The 20,831-nt window shown below is 19.7% G+C and overlaps 3 protein-coding genes across 3 annotated transcripts; 1 reads left to right on the plus strand and 2 right to left on the minus strand.

Annotated features, from left to right (window-relative positions):
- Positions 1 to 3,924: 3,924 nt before the first annotated feature.
- Positions 3,925 to 5,098, minus strand: rps1 (40S ribosomal protein eS1). Its single transcript, XM_025544514.1, has 5 exons — positions 5,070 to 5,098; positions 4,893 to 4,977; positions 4,819 to 4,844; positions 4,205 to 4,706; positions 3,925 to 4,138 (listed from the first exon to the last, which is right to left on the minus strand). The coding sequence occupies exons 1-5, from the start codon at positions 5,081 to 5,083 to the stop codon at positions 3,995 to 3,997; spliced, it is 771 nt and encodes a 256-aa protein (XP_025394112.1). The 5' UTR covers positions 5,084 to 5,098; the 3' UTR covers positions 3,925 to 3,994.
- An 840-nt stretch (positions 5,099 to 5,938) lies between these two features.
- On the plus strand, positions 5,939 to 6,990 carry BO70DRAFT_375300 (transcription elongation factor 1 family protein; the record flags this gene model as incomplete). The annotated part of the gene is made up of 4 exons (XM_025545017.1): positions 5,939 to 5,941; positions 6,500 to 6,544; positions 6,595 to 6,733; positions 6,797 to 6,990. The coding sequence occupies 4 exons, from the start codon at positions 5,939 to 5,941 to the stop codon at positions 6,988 to 6,990; spliced, it is 381 nt and encodes a 126-aa protein (XP_025394113.1).
- A 94-nt stretch (positions 6,991 to 7,084) lies between these two features.
- BO70DRAFT_325766 (uracil phosphoribosyltransferase) lies at positions 7,085 to 8,280 on the minus strand. Its single transcript, XM_025540655.1, has 4 exons — positions 7,950 to 8,280; positions 7,519 to 7,877; positions 7,301 to 7,472; positions 7,085 to 7,244 (listed from the first exon to the last, which is right to left on the minus strand). Exons 1-4 carry the CDS (start codon positions 8,108 to 8,110, stop codon positions 7,193 to 7,195), a joined length of 744 nt encoding a protein of 247 aa, XP_025394114.1. The 5' UTR covers positions 8,111 to 8,280; the 3' UTR covers positions 7,085 to 7,192.
- Positions 8,281 to 20,831: the final 12,551 nt, after the last annotated feature.

Genomic DNA, 20,831 nt, shown 5'->3' on the forward strand with positions numbered 1-20,831 from the left:
ATAAGAAAATCCTAATTATATTAATAAAATTCAGCTTTTTATAAAATTATTATTCTTATAATAATATATATATATAAAAATATATAATTACTGCTCTGTTTCAATTATATATTTTAATTATATTATAAAATACTAGAAAAATATATTAATTATTAATTAAAATATTAAAAATAAATATATATTCTTTATTCTATTATTTCTTCTGGATCAGACTATTCTTAGATTTATAAATAAAATATAACTCAAAGAGCTACTAATAAAATTAAAAATATATTATAGATTATATATAGAATAATTAGAAAAAATAATTAAATTATTAAAATAAAATAGATTAAATAGATTAAATAGATTAAATAGATTAAATAGATTAAATAGATTAAATAGATTAAATAAATTAAATAAATTAAATAAATAAAATAAATAAATAAAATAGATAGAATATATTAGATCTGTATTATAATATTATAATTTTTAGAAAAGATTCTATAAAAATCTTTTGTAAATTTTTTTATAAAAATCTATTTTCTATTCTAATTTATTATATTTTAAACAGCTTTATTTAAAAAAAAGATTATTTTATAACTCTAGATTTTAAATATAAATTTCTGCTTATTAGATTTACTAAAATAAATAAAATATAATAGATATATTAGCTATATATTAAAATATAATAGATTATATTCATATAAAAATATATCTTAAAATAAAATAAACTATTTTTATAGAGTTTTCTGCTTTTATTTTTTTAAATTTAAAATTTAGAAACTAGTTTTATAAGCTATTATCTCTGCAAAAATTATAAAAAGAAATTATTATTAATTATATTTTAATAAATAATTAATTAAATATTAAATAAAGAGCTGTCGCAGATATTTATTTATTTTTTTAAAATAAATCTTTTTTAAATATTATCTTTCTCTAGATCCTTATAATTTATAATAAATAAGATTTTTAGAATTAACTTCTATATTTTATAATTATCTATTATTTATTATTCTGAATTATTAAATATATTTAATTTAAATAAATAATTAATCTTACTATTTTAATTCTCTGCTAAAAGATAAGTTCTTTTAATTAAATATAAATTAAAGAATATCTTATAGAACTATCTGAAGAGATATATATATAATTATTATTAAAATTTCTAGATACTAGATAAATATTAATTATAATAAACTACTAAATTAGTTCTAATAAGAAAATATTTTTTATTTTAATTAGAGTTAATCAGATTAATCAGATTAATTAGTTAGATAATTATATTTTAAATTTAATATTTTATATCTTTTTTTATTTTTTTATACTAGATTTTATAAAAGTCTTTTTCAGAGTATAGTATATTTCTTAAAATAATTAATTAAATAGATTAAGCAGTAGACTATATTTAAAAAATATTATTATATTATAATTAAATATATATATAATTTTATATATTATTTATATAAAAAGAATATATATATTATAAATTAATCTGTGATTATTAATTTATTTATTATATCTGATTTTTTTAATTAACAAGTATAAATAGTTAAAATAATAGTTATATTTTAATCTAATCTTAATTATATAGTTAAAAGTTTTTTATATCTTAATCTAATCACCAGCTTATGGCCAGGTTAAGATTAAGATATAATAGTCAGGTTAAGCCACTCTAATATAGAAAAATATCAGAATATTTAAAAAGCTAAGTTTAAAAAAATCTAAAAAAATGAGAAATTATTATTTATATGAAAAATATGTTCTTTATATAATAGAATTAATATATAAATAAGAAAATTTTAAAATTTCTTATAAATACAATAAATATATATAAAATAAAAACAATATTATTATAAAATTCTGATATAAATTTTTTAAATCTTAAAGACTTAATAATATTTATATAAATATTTTATTTAATATATTATAATTAAATAAATAATTAAATAAAGTAAGAAATAATATTATATAAAAAGAGATAAAAGAATATAACTTAAATACTTTTTTTTATTTTTTTTATTAATTTCTTCTGTATCAACAGTCAATCATTAGATTAGCTTAATCTAATTATTCCCCTAACATAATCTAATTATTAGATTATAATTAAGATTAGGTTAAGATATAATAGTTAGATATAGCCACTCTAGCCAGGATAGATTAATAATAACAGTTAAAATATTTAGATAACAGTTAAAATATTTTATAAAGATTAAAATAAATATATAATTATTATTTATTTTATAAATATAATCTAAACTAGGTAATTATATAATTAATTCCTAAATTATATAATATATATATTATTATAAAATATTTAATAATTGAAATTTATTATATCAAATAAATTCAGAATTAATTAATTATATATTAAATATAAACTAGCTGTGTTATATAATATTTAATATATAATTTATAAATAAATATTAAATATCTTTTTATATTTAATTTTAGAACTTGTATTTTATAATTAATTTAGATTTAAATATACCTTTTAAAAGATTGGTTTTTAACCTGTATTTTAACTGTATAACTAATCTAACTCTTATTTATACTTGTTTTTAGTTATTTTTATTTAAAGAATTAATGGTATATTAAAAAAAAAGAATAATATAATATAACTAGCTTTATAAATAAAATATAATTATTCTATCTTTAGCTGAGTAAATATATATTCTAATAAATCTTTAAAAAGAATCTACTAGTAATTATTAAATAGAAACTTTTAAATATTTATATTATTAATATTTTAAATTTAAAAAGTATTACTTCTATCTTTTATTAGTATTCTGCTTGTGTCTTAGTCTGTATACAGGTGAAGTGTCCGGAAGCCCCTACACCCCTGAGAACCCACTTCACTAATAAGTATACCTTCTTTGTAATATGTATAACTGCGTACCTTGTATAATAGTAATAGAGAAATCATTCTAATAAAGTATTAATATCCACAAATTAACAGCTTTTTATTTATAATAAAATATAATAATTATAATTATACATACATTGAATTATACATACTAATTTGAAAATTTTATTCTGAATTAAATTCAAGAATATAATACTACTTACTGGAGACAATAGAATAGAACTACTCTTATATTTATACTAACTTAGTAAGTTACTAAACTGAGTTTAGAGCGCGGCAAGGAATTGATGATGGTGACTATTATTATATAATCATGATCAGTGTTGTCTATACAAGACAATCTGATAATTATAAAACAATCCTAATAATAATTAAAAGCCCGCTGCCCATGTGTAAAACTAAAACCAAAAATATATCTCTAAATAATTAAAATACTATTCTAAACATATTTTTTTTAAAAATTAAGAGATAACTATCTTAGTATTAAAATAAAAACAGTTTGTTATTAGATTTTTATATAATTGACTAGTTATAAGATCTACAAGATCTGCTATCACTATAAAGACTAGCTAGACACTTCTAGTAGTGGAAAATCTATTTAGATCTAATACAGGGGTATAAAATAGGCTAAGCTGATTATTATAGCTGGCACAGGGCGGGTAGGGGTCAGCTGGGAAATTGTAAGGGTTTGATTAATAACTGGCTGTATAAATTACCCAAAGTCCTCAAGTATAACATCATAAATTAGTCCTCCAGAAATATTGAGTCTTTTTGATCGTGTTACATAGCAACCAGAGACAATAGATATTAAAAATTTTTATGTAATAATACTCATACTACGGCTGCAGTAAGCACCAGAAGCAAAGAATTTGCTGTCAATGTTCTATACAAGGTCACGGCATATAGCTTATTAGGGGAAGCTACTGAAGTAGTACTGCAAAGTTCCACTCGACAGTCATAACCAAGCTTAAGAGAGCGTGAAGAAAAATAAACAAGACTACAAGTCGGATACGGAAAACTTGCACATATTGTCATTTATAGGCTGATGACACTACTTTTAGTAAAATTGAACACCTTATACTTGGAGCAGTGACGCCCTCGATACGAGACGGTAGAGATTGGAATTCATGACGAGCGAATGCCAAACGTTTAAACGCTCTCGAGAACCTGTTCCTTGAACTCCCTCTCAACCTTGTGTCCCTTATCGTCAGTCGTAGACTCGCCGTGCAAGTTGAGCAGGGCACCAAGGTCGAACTTGGGAGACTTGAGCAGCTTAACCTTGCGAATGTGGACCTGTATGAATGTCAGTCAACAATGACACCTCATCGCAAAATAAAGAAAAACACCTGGATCACGAACGTTCTGCAGAGGGTAAATGCCCTGGGTCGCCTTCTCAATCTCACGACCAATGACCTCAGGGATCAGCTTGGTAGTGAGCTGAGAAAGAGTACAGCTAGCTGCCTCGCGCTGCATGATTTCAGTCATCTTCTTCCGAATAGCGCGAATCTGAGACGAGCGAGCGTATGTTGTCTTCTTGATCTGGTTCGGGCGTCTCTTGGTGAAAGCAATGGCAAACAGACGGAGGAGGTAGTCGTCAGTCGTCTTAACCGTTACATTGGCTTCGATGAGCGATTGCCACTTGCGCACGAGGGATCGCAGCTTGTCGGTCGTGAAGTCCAATCCGTGGAAGTTGGTCAGGCAGTTCTTTCCCTGGATCTCATCCACACGGAGCTTGACCTTGCGGAAGGCATGGTCTTCATCGTTCTGAAGGTCGGCGAGAGAGACCTCAAAGATACGGCCCTTCAGGGAATCGTTCGCATTCTTGAGACCACTGGTACGGTTGACAAGGGTTTTTCCAACACTTGAGAGCGAATGTTAGTCCTCAGTTTCACGCAAGCCTTGTTTTCACGCATGGTGTAACATATTCAATCACTGCATTGAGGGAAGGAAATTCACTGGGGCTCGTAGCATACTCTCTGATCTGGAAAGTTGAAGGGGCCTACTTCGCGTTAGCAAATTACAACAATCACCTGTTCAAGATACATACCTTCACAGAGTATTCATCCTTACGGGTGAAGGGGTCAACGGTCCTCTTCTTAACACCCTTCTTGCCCTTCGACAAGCGCTTGTTCCTGGGCAGAAATTAGCAATGTAAAATCCGAAGCCCATTTCGATAGCACTTCGCCGGGCTGAAATTGCCAACACATGGAGGGTATTTGCGTACTTTCCAACGGCCATACTTGCGACTCAGGTCTATCTTGCACGGCTTGAAGACAGACTAGGATATCACACCACAGGCTCTGGTGGAGATGAGTCGAATCAATTGTCGCTGCTTGCTGCTCGATCGCGGGACAAGAGTTGAAAACGAAATCCCACAGAAAAGTCAGCTAAGCGAGGCGTCGGCCCTATCTAGTTACATAATATTCCCTTCCCCACCACCGCTCTTAAAACTTTTCTGATTGGGTAATACAATACATCCCACGTGACCTGTCGCCCTTTCCATCACACTGCTAGTACTCCATACACAGTGCAGTACTCTGTAGATACAATATGTCATACCGTTTCACACTAATACCTACTCACCTATTCCTCACTAGTGGTACTAGTACTTTCTAATAACATAAATTTCTGAAATAGTTGTACTATATACCGGCTATTTCCATTGGCTAGAACCCACTGTTTGGCTCGAAAGCTGAACTGCACTCGGGATGTAACAGTTGTATTATATCTTTATGGTATTATTACTTTTTTACAGAATACTATATCAGATATCAATATTTACCTGATTGTCTATTACAATCTATTATTTTATGCCTGCGTCGATGTGCAAACCCAAGAGCCCTCATATTATTAAAGCCAGTGAGTATAAGGTGTCAAAAGTGCAGGCAAGAACCGCTGTATATAGAGCGGTTAACATTAGATGTTAAATTAGGATCGCATGCAGGCAAGACAAGTAGTAGCCTTTGAACAAAGTTAATGTTCCAGACTATATAAATGCACTACCGCCCTTGGCTGCTCAATGAAATTTAGCGGTTTAGCGCGGTCATGTGATGTCTGAGCCGCAAGAGGAAGCGAGTAGTGGGTCTGTGCCCGATGGTAGGTAGAATAGAAATGTCCGGTATATACTCCGTGGAGTATAACAAAATTTCTACTTTGTATAACTCCGTAATCTGTAAAATATTTGATAATACTTGGAGTTCATTTTTGGTGGCAGAATAGCTGGTACGGAAGGCGGTACACATGTAGGGTAATCAATAACCCACTAACTAGTGCGTATCTACCGAGGTAGCATCTACGTACGTATCATCACAATCATAAGGTACTAGGTATTATCCTTGAATACAAGTAAATAGCCTCCATCTCAAAGTACGGAGGCCATTATTCCAGCCACCACTTGCCTACACAAGAAGATCACCATGTTGCATGGGGGCTCAGCCAACTAACTAATAATTTATTACTAAGCAAAGACTTGGTAAGATCCTGTCCGTGGTGCTGCAATTGTCATTGCCGATTCCACAGATCGGGCGTACAATCTTCAAACCACATAGGCCCGTTTATAAAATCGGCGGTAAAGGCAGCCTAAAGAATGGTATGTCTTCAACAAAGTCATCTCGAAGCGGTCATTTCTAACCTCATTTCGATTAATCTCTACAGGGTAAGCGGAAGAAGTCGAGCAGGCAGCCCCAGCAACCCAAAAAGGTGACTAGCTCGACGCCCACCACAGCTGCTGATGCTAATGCGGAATCAAGAGAGAACCACTGCCCACCACATTTGCTTGTCTTTTTTGCAATCACGAAAACTCGATTGTTGTGAAACTGGACAAGAAGCTGGGATTAGGAAATCTATCTTGTAAAGTCTGTGGCCAAAGGTTTCAAACAGGCATTAACTGTGAGTATATCGGGGTAAAAAACGCCTTTCTCATAAGATTAGCTTCCTAATTAAAGTATCCAGACCTCTCCGCCGCTGTTGATGTATATTCGGACTGGGTAGATGCCTGTGACGCAGTTGCCAAGGATACTGCAACTAAACATGACGAAAACGGTGCTCGCTCTAGACGTTCGAATGACCACAATGCTTCTCCAGGCACCCAGGATATTGGCTTTGACGATACTGAGCGCGTCGACGCATATGTTGACGATTACTGACTCTATGTCTAGAGGATTCAGCAGCATACACGATAAAGGCCTAATGAACATTTCGCGTCACGATACCTGATGAGAGGTGTTATATACCTTAGATACCAAATGAATAAAATTTACCCGTAATATCTGTTTAGATGGAAATTCTCTCTACTGTATCTACCTTGTAAACTACATCTTCCACGACCCCCAATATCAACCAACCTGATCAAAGTGTATAATATCTATCGCCGAAATCACCCAAGCCAGGGATAATATACCTAAATCATAGATCAGTAATGGAGACCAAATTCTTCGACCAGTTGAGAAAACCCACTTTTTCTCATCTAAACCCTGGTCTATAAAGGCTGTCACTACTCTGAGCCTGGGGAAACGTTCTGCAAAATCTGCAACGCCGGAGGGGCTCGCGATTAGGTTAAGAAATAGAATACGATCTTCTGGAACCCCTTTGGCCTTCAGGACCTCGACAGCAAGGGTCGCGGAACCTCCTGGTCAATGTTAGATCACTTTGAGTAGCGATTGAAACGATCTTACCTGTTGCGAACATAGGGTCCAGGAGAAGCACCCATCGATTTGAAATGTCGGCAGGGAGCTTTTCGTAGAAAAGCTTCGGCTTGCATGTTTCCTCATCCCTCTGTATAAGGATTTTGCCAATTCGAACAGAGCGACAGCAGTCCCTAAGCCCTTGCTCCATCGCCTCGCCTGCTCTCATTATGGAAACACCACATATTTTCCCCTCAAATTTAACACCAAGGTAGACACGTCCTACAGGTGTCGTGACCGATTGCTCAACCACTGGGAGGTGGTTGAGTCCTTCTTCCACCAGGAGACGGATGATTCTGTTTGAATAGAAAATGAAATCTGCACGGCTAGTTCTTCTATCTCTGATCATTCTACGAAATGTGTTAGCCTGGCGAAGAAGTAGTCACATGAGCTTGCGACTCGTGATTTGTTTTTCATCTTACGTTAATAAAGCAATTAACTGGGGAGACTGAGGTAGAACATGGACATTATCATAGGAGATGTCTTTGGATACTGTTGCTGTAGGCTTTTCGCCATCAGGTCTGTAGATAGGACCGACACCTTGGGCCGGGGAGGGAATAGGCTCGAGCGCTGCATCCACCATGTTTCATAGGTTTTCCTCTCTGTCTATGCTTTGTGCCCCCTTTTCTCAAAAAATCAGGTTCAGGTTTAGACGAAGGGGTAAAGTAAGAAGAATGGAAACGTCGCTGAGTTTGCGGGGAAGGTGACGTTTTCCAGCAATTTTACTGAGCTGGCGACCCTTTTGAATGTTGTTCTCCAGTGATCTTAGCGTGTTCAAGGCGGCGAGCAAGTAGCATATATAACTGGTGAAAAGTCTTCTGCCAGGCAAAACATACTTTACTGTGGCAGCTTCTTTATAATTAAAAATAAAAATATTATTGATATATAGAGTAATAATTATTTTTATATATTAATAAAAATATTAGGTTAATAATAATTAATTTAAATCTAATATTCTTAAAGAATTAATTATTTTATAATTTTATAGATTAGCTGATTATCTAAGTTTATATGAGGTTTTTTTTTAGCTTAAGTATTATATTTTTAATTATTTTATAATTAAATTCTTTAGGCTTTTAAAATATTTTTATATAGTTAGACTTATCTAGCTTTAAATTAATAAAACTTTTTAATATATCTAGAAAATAAGCTCTGTATCTTAATTTTATGAGTGTTATTATAATAATTTTAAGATTATTTAGATAGAATATTAAAATAAATATTTTATTAAAAATATTTTTTAATTACTTATTTTCTCTGATTATAATCTTATTTTAAACTGATTAAAAATAGAATAATCAATTATTTTAATTATATTTAATATTAAAATCTATTTATTATATTTCTTTAGATCTGAGCTTAATTAAGATATACTTAGATTAATCTCTGTCTATTCTAATTATTTATATCTTTATTAATAATTTATATAAGATAAATCTTTTTAATTTTAAAAATATTTAAAAGAAAAAAAGCAGTATACTTTATTTAATATTATTTTAATTAATTTAAAATTATTTCTATTTTAGCTATATACTGTTTATAAATTATTAATATTTTTTAAATAATTCTCTAAAATTAATAAATCTCTTAATAAACTTTTTTATATCATAATATTTTAATTAATTATTTATTTTATTAGCTTAGAAAGTCTTCTAAATATTTATTATAAATCTAAATAATATAAATTATTTATATTATTTAATTATAATATTTTACATTATTCTATTCACTTAATCTATTTAAAAATCCATATTTTTTAAAAATTATAAGAAAAGAATTTAAGTAATATTCTAGAAATATCTATAAGAAATCTTTATAAATTCTATTATTTAAAAAAGAATAATAAAAATTATTTATAGAAATCCTTTTTATAGAATTCTCTAGAAGTTATTTATAAGTTTATTTTATATAATAATTATTAGATACTGTATAATCTGACTTATAAATAAGATTAAAAATATCTCTAATAAAAACTGAGTATTATTGTTTGACTTTAATATATATAAATATAATAGATTATATTTTTATTAATATATATTTAAAAAAAAATAAGATTATATTAATAAATCTTTTCTAATTCTTTACTCTGTTCTACTACTTATATAAATAAATAAATTATTATAAATTAATTATAATTATTAAATTTATTCCTAGAGAAGATTATTAAATTTTCTTTTTTTATTTTATAACTTTTTATAAATTATAATAATATTTAAATAAGAAGTAGCTTTTCAGTCTATACTATCTTTTTTTTAAATCTTAATATTAAATATGTTATAAGATATTAGAAAATTATCTTATATCTAGCTTTTTTAAAAAAGATTTATATTCTTTATAATTAACAATAAATATTTCTTTTTAATCAGATTTATACTTAAAACTAGAAATTATTCTTTTAATTTAATTAAAAAAAGAAGTAATAATAAAAACTTGCTTTTTAAAAAATATATTATTTTTTAATAAAATCTCTGATATTTTATATATTATATATTTATATATTTTATAGTATTTAATAATTAATAACTTTGGGATTGGTTCTATAAACTATTATTTTTATAAGAACTATAAAAAATAAATATTTTAATTTATTTCTAAATAAATTATTAAGCAAATACTAAATAAAGATTTATTATAAATATATAATTATTGATAATATTTCTATAAATATTAATCTTAAAGTCTTATTTTTATATAAGATTTCTAAATTCTTTAGTAAATTAATTATTAATAATATTTATTATAATATCTCTAGATTATTATTATTTATGATAAAAAAGACTTTTTTAATTAAGTATTATATTTTCTTATTACCTGCCACCTGCTGTTCTAAACCATTAAATTAAATTAATTTAAAAAAATAATTAATCTTATTACTCTAGTATTCTTCTAAATATTTATTTTTTTATTAAATATAAATTAAAATATATTCTTTAAAATTATCAGAGAAAGTATATATTTAGCTATTATTAAAACTTTCAGATACTAAATATATATTAATTATAATTAATTATTAAAGTAGTTTAAATTAAAAAATATTTCTACTTTTAACTAAATACTTTTTAATAAAAAATATAGATTATTATAAGATTTTATTAAATTTTTAATTAATATTTAAATCTTATATTAATAAAACTCTGATTAAGATTATCTTAATATTCTATAAAAATATAAACTTATTTATCAGCTATTTAATATAATTATTAATAATATTAATAATAATAATATTATATTTAATATTATTATATCAGAACTTTGGGCTTAATTTAATTAGAATATTTATTTTTATAATATTTTAATAAACTCAAATCTTATAAAGATTATTTAAAGTTAATATTATATTTTTTATTTTATTTATATTATTAAGCTTTTTATTAATATTCTTTTTTCAAAATTTTAAATTAAGACTATTAATAAAACTGTTCAATATATATAAAAAATAATAATAAAAAACTTAAGATCTTCGCTAATATTTTCTAAATAATTAAAAAAATATATAATAGAAATTATCTATATAAAACTTTTATAAAAACTTTATATATTTATCTAATATTTTTTATATATTACTCTTACTTTTAATAATAAATTTAAAAAATTATATAATTTATAAATATAAGTTTCTAATATCAGAAGAAATTTTAGCTTATTTAGTAATTAAAATCTATTTTAATATACTATTTTCTTCTTAATTATAAAATTTAATAAAACTTAATTCATTTTATAATTAAATATATATTTAAATTACAATCAGCTGTCAAGAGCTTTATATAGTATTAAAATTATAATAATATTAAATATTTTTATTTTATTTTAATAAACTAAAAGCAGTTAGAATATTTATTCAAGTTTTTATATTTTTTCCTCTTTACCTTCTATTTATTAGAGAATAATAGATTTATACTTTATAAAATTTATAAAATTTATAATAATCTTTTTAATTATCTTAATCAGTCTATTAATTAGCTGATATAAAAATAAATATTCTAAAAAAAGAATTCTTTAGAATTTAAAGAATAAATATCAGAAACTTTGCAAGTATTATTATTAAATTTATTAAATTAAAACTTATATTTATATAATTATAATTATTCAAGACTCTATATTAAAATTAAAAAATTTAAAAAAATATCTAGCTAGACAATAATATTAATTAATATCTTAAATATTAAACTATCTTTAAAAAAATCTTTTATCTTTATTATTAGTAAGATTTCATTATTAATATATTATTTATAATCTTTAGTATATTCTCAGATCTATATAAGATTTTTTATAATATTTTAAAATATTAGAAGCTCTTATTTTCTATAGTAATATTTAAAGAACTTAAGATTTATTTTAATATTAAAGATATATAGATTATTAAACCTAGAATATTAAATTAATAATTTTTATAATTATTCCTATATTAATAATTATCTAGAAATTACTGATTATTTTAATATTCTTATTTATTAAAAATTCTATTATAATTAGTTTTTTTTATTCTATAATTAAAAACTTTCTAAATATTGTAATTAATAATATTAGTATTAAATAGCTCTTTAATAATTTTTAAAATATTTATTATTATTATAGCTATCTATATTTCAAGATTATTAAAATATTTATATTTTAGATATATACTAATTATTTTATTATTATTAAAAAATATTAGAATATTCTTAATAATTTTATTTTATATTTTATTATATTTACAGCTAAAAATGAAAAAGATAATAAGTTAATAATAATCTTTTATATTAGTAAGAATATAGATAATTTTAATAATAATTCTAAGAAAAAAATATTATTAAAAAGAAAGTTTAAGTTTTTTCTTAGTTTAGTATTATTATATATATTTAAATATAGATAGATATTTAAGCTATATAATCTTTTTATTATTATAATTATAAATTAGTATAATATAAAGAATAACTTAGATAGTAATGTATATATTTCTTTTATAATCTAATCTTATTATATTTAGATTTTTAGTATTACTTATAAAACTCTAATAGAGAATCTACTAAACTACTGACTATTAATTACTAGATTACTGATTACTAATTATTAACTACTAGTAAGAAAAGAAAAAGAATTAATAATTATTAATTAATCTAATTTATATCTTATCTTAATAATATAGTAATTAAAATTATATTATTTTTAATATGTTATATTTATCAAAAGTCTATATAAATTATTAATTAATTAGTAATTATTAATCTTCTGATTATATCTAATTTTTCTAATCTATACTTAAGATTAATTAAAGTAATCTCTTAATTTTAATCTATTCCTAATTATATAGTTAAGAGAATTTTTATATCTTAATCTAATTATTAAATTATAGTTAAATTTAGGTTAAGATATAATAATTAGATATAGGCACTCTAGTCTCTACCCTATTATATAATAAATTATTTTAGTATTAAAATATTATTAATCAGACTAATTATAATTATTAAACTTTATATTAATATTTTTTATTATTCTTAATCTAATATTAGAATTACTAGAAATAATATAAATCTGTTTAAAATAATAATATATTAGTCTAGAGAATTAAAGAATTATTCTGTTAATAGTTTTATTATTATAATCTTAATCCAACATTTTATTAGATTAATAATTAGTAAATTATTTCTTATATATAATAGATTACTTTTTATTAAAATATTTCTTTTCTTTTATTTTATCTTCAGAGTCTTAAAAGTCTAGATTTTTTAATAATAATTCTTTATTATATCACTTTTTTTTATAATAAAAATAGATAATCTTTTTTTATCAGATTTTATTATTTTAGATTTCTTTTACTAATTAATTCTTTTATATTTTCAATATTATTTATTTTTTATCTGATATCTCTTTTTATTAATAAAATATCTAATCTAATTATTAAGTTTCTGATTTTAGAATATTTCTCTAAGAGTTTACTAAAATATTAGATAATAGCTAATCTTTTAAGTTTAATAATATTATTGCTATTAATATTAATTATTTCTTAAAGTAAGAAAATAATTTTTTAAATCTTTTATATATAATATAATAAATCTTTTTTTAATTAATTAGCTTTAGTAAATAAAATAATTTTATAATTTTAAATAATCTTATATATTATTTTGTTATAGGATATATAATATGCCAGAGCTATCTGACTTAGCTAGTCTGTTTTATTAGACTAAGTCCTACTAAGTTATATATATATATAAAATTATTAGATTCTTAAGAACTCTTTTTTAAATATTAGTTATTTTTTTTTATATATAGACTTAGTTCTCTATAGCTTATAGATTCTATTTCTAATATTAAAAATAATTTATAAAAAAGATATTACAGTTCAGTGATTAGCTATATATAAATTAAAATAAATTAATTAAAATTTTATAATTTAATATTTAAATATATAATTAAAATATTAGTACTTTATAAAAATTATTATAAATTAATAATTAACTATATATAAAAAAATAATAAAGATTTAATATAAGCATAATATTTTATTAATTTAGTGCATAGATTAAAAGAAGCAGAATAATAAAGAATAAAAAATAGAATTATTATAAAACATAATAATAAAACAAATAGAAATAATTTAATTAATAAATTAATAAATTATAAAGAATTATAAATTCTTAGATAATAGAAAAATTTATTATTTTAGTAACAAATATATTTAGAATTTTTATGAATAATTATTTAATTATATAATTAAGATTCTCTTATTTAGGACTTAAAGACTTTGATAGAAGTAATAAATAAAACTTTTTTAATTTCAAGATATATTTCTATTTTAAATTTGTAATAAATATAAATATATATTTTAATAATACTATCAAAATAATTTATATATTTGTATATTTAAAAGATAATATAGTAGGAGAATCTTATTTTAATATTAAAATCTAGATAATAAAGCTATTTATATTAATATTATTATTAGATTAAATAAGATTTATAAAAATAAAAATTATAAAATAAAACTATTAAGTAAACTATATTTATATTAATAATATAATTAAGATTTTAAAGAATTTCTAGAAAGCTTTAATATTATATTTATACAAGCTAAAAATATTATTTACAATAATAATCTAAAGATTATTATATTAAAGGATATTTTTTTTTATTTTTTAATAAGTAATTATAAATTTATAGAAAAGTTTTATTTATAAAAGATATTATAATTAACTATAATAATATAATTATAATATAAAAAGAATTATAGTAAAAAAATAAATTTTAAAAATAGAATTATTATCAGTTTATAATAATAATTAATTTATTTAATATTATAGACTGGAAATATATTATTATAACTATAAATTATTAAGAACTAGCTTAATATAAAAAAGTATATAAAAAGAATCTCTTTAATAAAGTAGATAGTTATATAGAAACTTTTTTAAAAAATATTTAATTAAAAAATATAATTGAAACTTTTTTATCTGATTAATTATATAAGCCGTGCTTATATTTAAAAAAAGGAATTAATCTAAAAAAGTCTTAGATAATTATAAATATTATTAAAAAGAACTAATCTCTATATAAAATTATAAACAGATATATTTAAATAAAATAATTAATTTAAATTAAAAATAGTTTAAAAATTAATATATAAATATTAGATTCTTACTCCTGAAAATTATTATAAATTAAATAATTAATATTTAAATAATAATAAATATAAGATATTTAATCTATAAAATTGTTAGCTAAAGATTTTCATAAAAATAAAATCTAAAGATAATTTTTATTTTATCTATTTTAATAATTAGAATTAATAAAAAAAATAATTAATTATATTACTTTTATATCATTAAATATTAGAATATATATTAAGTCTGATATTTATAGATATAATATAAATTATTTACTTAAGTATAATATTATCTTAGATCTATCTTAATTAAGAAAATATAATAAACAAATTAAATTAAATCAGAATTATATCTATTTTTAAATAATTTAATTAAGACTAATAGTAATAATAATAATTTAATTCTTTTTAATTAAGATATTTGCTGCTATATTCTAAATCTAGATTAAAAAAGAATTTAAAAATAAATATAAAAGTATTTATTATATTATTTTAAAATATTAAAAAGATATTATATAGAATATTAAAACTAAATCTAAAGAATATTTTTTTATATTATTAATAATTTCTTAAACTAAATATCTTTATTTTATTTTATAAGATTTATATTTAAAGAAATCAGAAATAGATAATAATCTTTTGTATGTTATATAGATTATATAAATAATTTATTATTTTATTTAGTCTAGTAAATATCTTAAATATTTTTTAAAAATATATTAATTAAATTTTATATAATTATTTAAATAAATTCTGCTTAGCCTATTTAAATATTATTCTTATTTTTTTATTAGAAACTTAGTAGTTATTAGTAATATTAAAATTATATTTAATAAATTTTAATTAAATTATAAAAGAAAGATCTATATTTAAATATTAAAAAATATAAATTTGAATAAAAGAAATTAAATATCTAGAATTTATTTTTAAAGCTAGATAAAGAATAAATATAAATCTCAAAAAGATTTTTATTATATAAAAATTAAATTATTATAGGATATATCCCAGAGCTATCTAACTTAACTAGTCTATCTTATTAGACTAATTTCTGCTGAGTTATATATATATAAAAAATTATTAAATCTTTGAGATCTTCTTTTTAAATACTAGTTATTTCTTTTTATATTTATAGACTTAATTCTTTATAATTTATATACTCTGTTTTTAATATTAGAAATAATTTTAAAAAAATATTATAATCTAATAATTAACTATATATAAATTAAAAAAAATTAATTAAAATACTATAGTTTAATAATCAGCTGTATAATTAAAATAAATTAATTAGAATATCATAATATAATAATTAGCTATATAATTAAAATATCAGTAACATATAAGAAGATATTATAAATTAGTAATTAATTATATATATATATAAAAAGATAGTAAAAGATCTAATATAAATATAATATTTTATTAATCTAATATATAGATTAAAGAACACAGAGTAATAAATAATAAAATAATAGAATTATTATAAAATATAATAATAAAAAAAATAAAAGTAATTTAATTAATAAATTAATAAATTATAGAAAATTAGAAATATTTAAATAATGAAAAATTCTATTATTTTAATAGAAAATATTTTTAAAATCTTTATTAATAATTATCTAATTATATAACTAAGATTTCTTTATCTAAAAATTAAAGTTTTTAATAAAAATAATAAATAAGACTTTCTTAGCTTCAAGATTTATTTATATTCTAAGTTTACAATAAATAAAGATATATATTATAATAATATTATTAAAATAGTCTATATATTTACATATCCGAAAAATAATATTATAAAAAACATCTTATTTTAATATTAAAATCTAGATAATAAAATTATCTATATTAATATTATTATTAAATTAAATAAGATTTATAAAAATAAAAATTAAAAAATAAGAATATTAAACTAGCTATATTTATATTAATAAAATAATTAAAACTTTAAGAAATTTCTAGAGAATTTTAATATTATATTTATATAAATTAAAAATTTATCTAGAATAATAATCTAAAAATCATTATATTAAAAGATATTCTTAGCTATATTTTTTAATAAATAATTATAAATTTATAAAAGAGCTTTATTTAAAAAGAATATCATAATTAACTATAATAGTATAATTATAATATTAAAAGAATTATAGTAAAGAAAAGATTTCAGAGATAGAATTATTATTAATCTATAATAATAATTAATATATTTAATATTATAAACTAAGAATATATTATTATAGCTATAAAGTATTAGAGACTCGTTTAATATAAAAGATATATAAACAAAATCTTTTTTAATAAAATGAATAATTATATAGAAACTTCAGAGAAGAAAAAAGATAAATATTTATTTTTATTATAAAGAATAAAAATATTTAATTAAAAAATATAATTAAAACTTTTTTATTTAATAATTTATATAAATCATACTCGCGATTTAAAAAAAGAACTAACTCAAGAAGATCTTAAATAATTATAAAAATTATTAAAAAGAAGAATAGTTTATATATAAAATTATAAATAGAGATATCTAAATAAAATAATTAATTTTAATTAGAAAGTTTTTTAAAAATAATATATAAATATTAGACTCTTGCTTCTAGAAATTATTATAAATTAAATAATTAATATTTAAATAATAATAAATATAAAATATTTAATCTATAAAATTATTAGTCAGAAGTTTATATAGAAGCAGGATTTAAAGCTTATTTTTATTATATTTATTTCAATCATTAAAATTAATAGAAAAAGAATAATTAATCATATTATTCTTATATAACTAAATATTAAAACTTATATTAAATTTAATATCTATATATATATATTATAAATTATCTGCTTAAATATAATATTATCTTATATCTATTTTAACTAAGAAAATATAATAAAAAAATTAAATTAAATAAGAATTATATTTATTTTTAAATAATTTAATTAAAATTAAAAATAGTAATAATAATTTAATTTTTATTAATTAAGATATTTACTGCTTTATTCTAAATCTAGATTAAAAAAAATCTTAAGAGTAGATATAAAAATATTTATTATATTATTTTAAAATATTAAAAAAATATTATATAAGAAATATATATTAAATCTAAAAAATATTCTTCTCTTATATTATTAATAATTTCTTAAATTTTTTAAACTAAAGAATATTAAAGCTCCTTTTTTACTTTACAGCTTAAAGATTAATTATATTATTAAATTAAAATAAAAAAATAGTATGACTTTATAATTATTCTGTAAATCTTTTTATAATATATTAAAAAAAAGTTTATTATTTTTTAAACAGAATTTATTAAATTATTAAATAAAAGATATATTTATATCAGCAGTTTTACAGCTATAGTATCTATTCTTTTTATTTAGAAATTAGATAATAAACTCTAAATCTATATTAATTACTAAGATTTAAATATAATTCTTAAAAAGAACTATTATCTTTTTTTTAATTTATAAAATATTAAATAAGATTAGAAAAATTAAATATTTTTATTATCTTTTATAAGATTTATATTAAAGAGAGTTAAGAATAGATAATAACTTTTTAAATATAATATAAATTATTTAAATAATTTATTATTTTATTTAATATAATAAATATTCTAAGTATTTTTTAAAAATATATTAAATAAATTTTATATAATTATTTAAATAAATTCTGTTTACTTTATTTAAATAATATTCTTATTTTTTTATTAGAAATTTAATAGTAATATTAAGATTATATTTAATAAATTCTAATTAAATTATAAGAAGCAGAATTATATTTGAATATTAAAAAATATAATTTTAAATAAAAGAAATCAAGTATCTAAGATTTATTATTAAAGCTAAATAAAAACTAAATATAAATCTTAAGAAAATCTATATTATATAAAAATATACAGTTCTAATTATTATTAAAAAAATATATAAATTTATTAGATTTATTAATTTTTATTATTAATTTATATTAAACGTCTCAGATCTGCTCAAGCTCTTTTATTAATTTATTAAAAAAATATTTTAGTTTAATAAATATAAGAATATTAGAATAATTTTAATTATTTAAAAATAATTTTAAGATTTATAATAAAAAGCTATTAATAGTTATTTAATATATAAAAGCTTAAAATTTAAAATTATACTTAATTAAAGAATTTAAAATAATTATTAATTATAAAAATCTAGAATATTTATACTTTTTATATAAATTATTTAAATAATATATTAAATAAAGTCTTTTTCTTAATAAGTTTAACTTTTTTTTATTGATTATAAATATATTAAGAATAATTAAGCAGATATACTCTGTTAATAAGATTAAAATAATCTAAATAGTTAGAATAAACAGATAATTTTATAATTATCTTAATTATTTTAATCAAAGAAATATTAAGAAATTATTATTTTTAAATTATTAGAAGTAATACTAACCTTCGCAAGTGTTATAAATTAATAAGAAAAAGCTAAAGATAAGAATTAAATATATTAAAAAATCTGAATAATTATTAATCGGAATATATAAAAATTCTTTTTAAATTTAAAATTAAAAGTCTTTTATTATTAAATATATTATTAATAATCAGAAGATTCTAATTTTTTAAAAATATAAATAAATATTATAGTCTAAATCTCTATAAACTAGACTAATTTAAAAAATATATAACTTTTCTCTAATAAAATATTTAAAATAAATATAGATTTATAAAATAATTAGCTCTAAGTATTTTTAGTCTAATATAATATAAGATATTTACAGATTTATATTAAACTATAATATCTACTATAGATTCTATATTTAATATAAATAAATATATAATCTATTAAAATCTTTTTTAATATTTAAATATTTCTGACAGAATATTAGTATAAACTTTATTATTAAATTATTTAAAAGTTAAAAATATACTAATCTTTTTATAATTATTAACTATTTAATTAAAGAAATAGTCTTGATAGTTATAAAAGAAATAATTATTAAAGTTATTATATAAATAGTTCCAAGTTAATATATTTAATAATATAGAATATTATAAATTATTATATTAAATTATAGTAAATAATTTATAAAAGAAGTATAATAATAATTATATTATTTTATAAAAATTAAAAAATAATTTTTTATTATTTATTATCTTCAGATAGACAGAGCTATTTAATAAATAAATAATATAATTAAAATATATTTATAAATATATATATAATATAATTAATATAATTAATTCTAGTTTTTTCTTCTTATAGAACTTGCTATCAATTTATAAATCTTTATTTTTATAAAAATATTATTCGTCTTTTTTAATTATAGATATAATTTATCTTTATTTAGTCTAACTAAAAGTTAATTAATATTATATAACAATATTCTAAGAAACTTAATATAGATAGATAAAATTATTCTTTATATAATTAAAAAAGCTAATAACTAGATATAAGTATCTCTTATATATATATAATAAAAAATCAAAAAATAAATTAATAAACTTAGAATATCTGTATCTAGATTATGAAAGATAATATAATTTAATTAGATTTAAAGAATATTACTATTAAGTAATTTAATAAAAAACTAGACTAAAAAAATATAAAATATATTATTATAAAAATATTAAAGATTTATTCTATTTAACTAAATATTCTTATTAAATTTTATAATATATTTTATATAGATCTATTATAATTAATAATTATAAATAAATTCTTTTTATAATAGACAGATAACTGATACTTCTCTATT

The sequence above is a fragment of the Aspergillus heteromorphus genome (genome assembly GCF_003184545.1).
Source record: "Aspergillus heteromorphus CBS 117.55 chromosome Unknown BO70scaffold_79, whole genome shotgun sequence".
Classification (NCBI taxonomy): Eukaryota; Fungi; Ascomycota; class Eurotiomycetes; order Eurotiales; family Aspergillaceae; genus Aspergillus; species Aspergillus heteromorphus.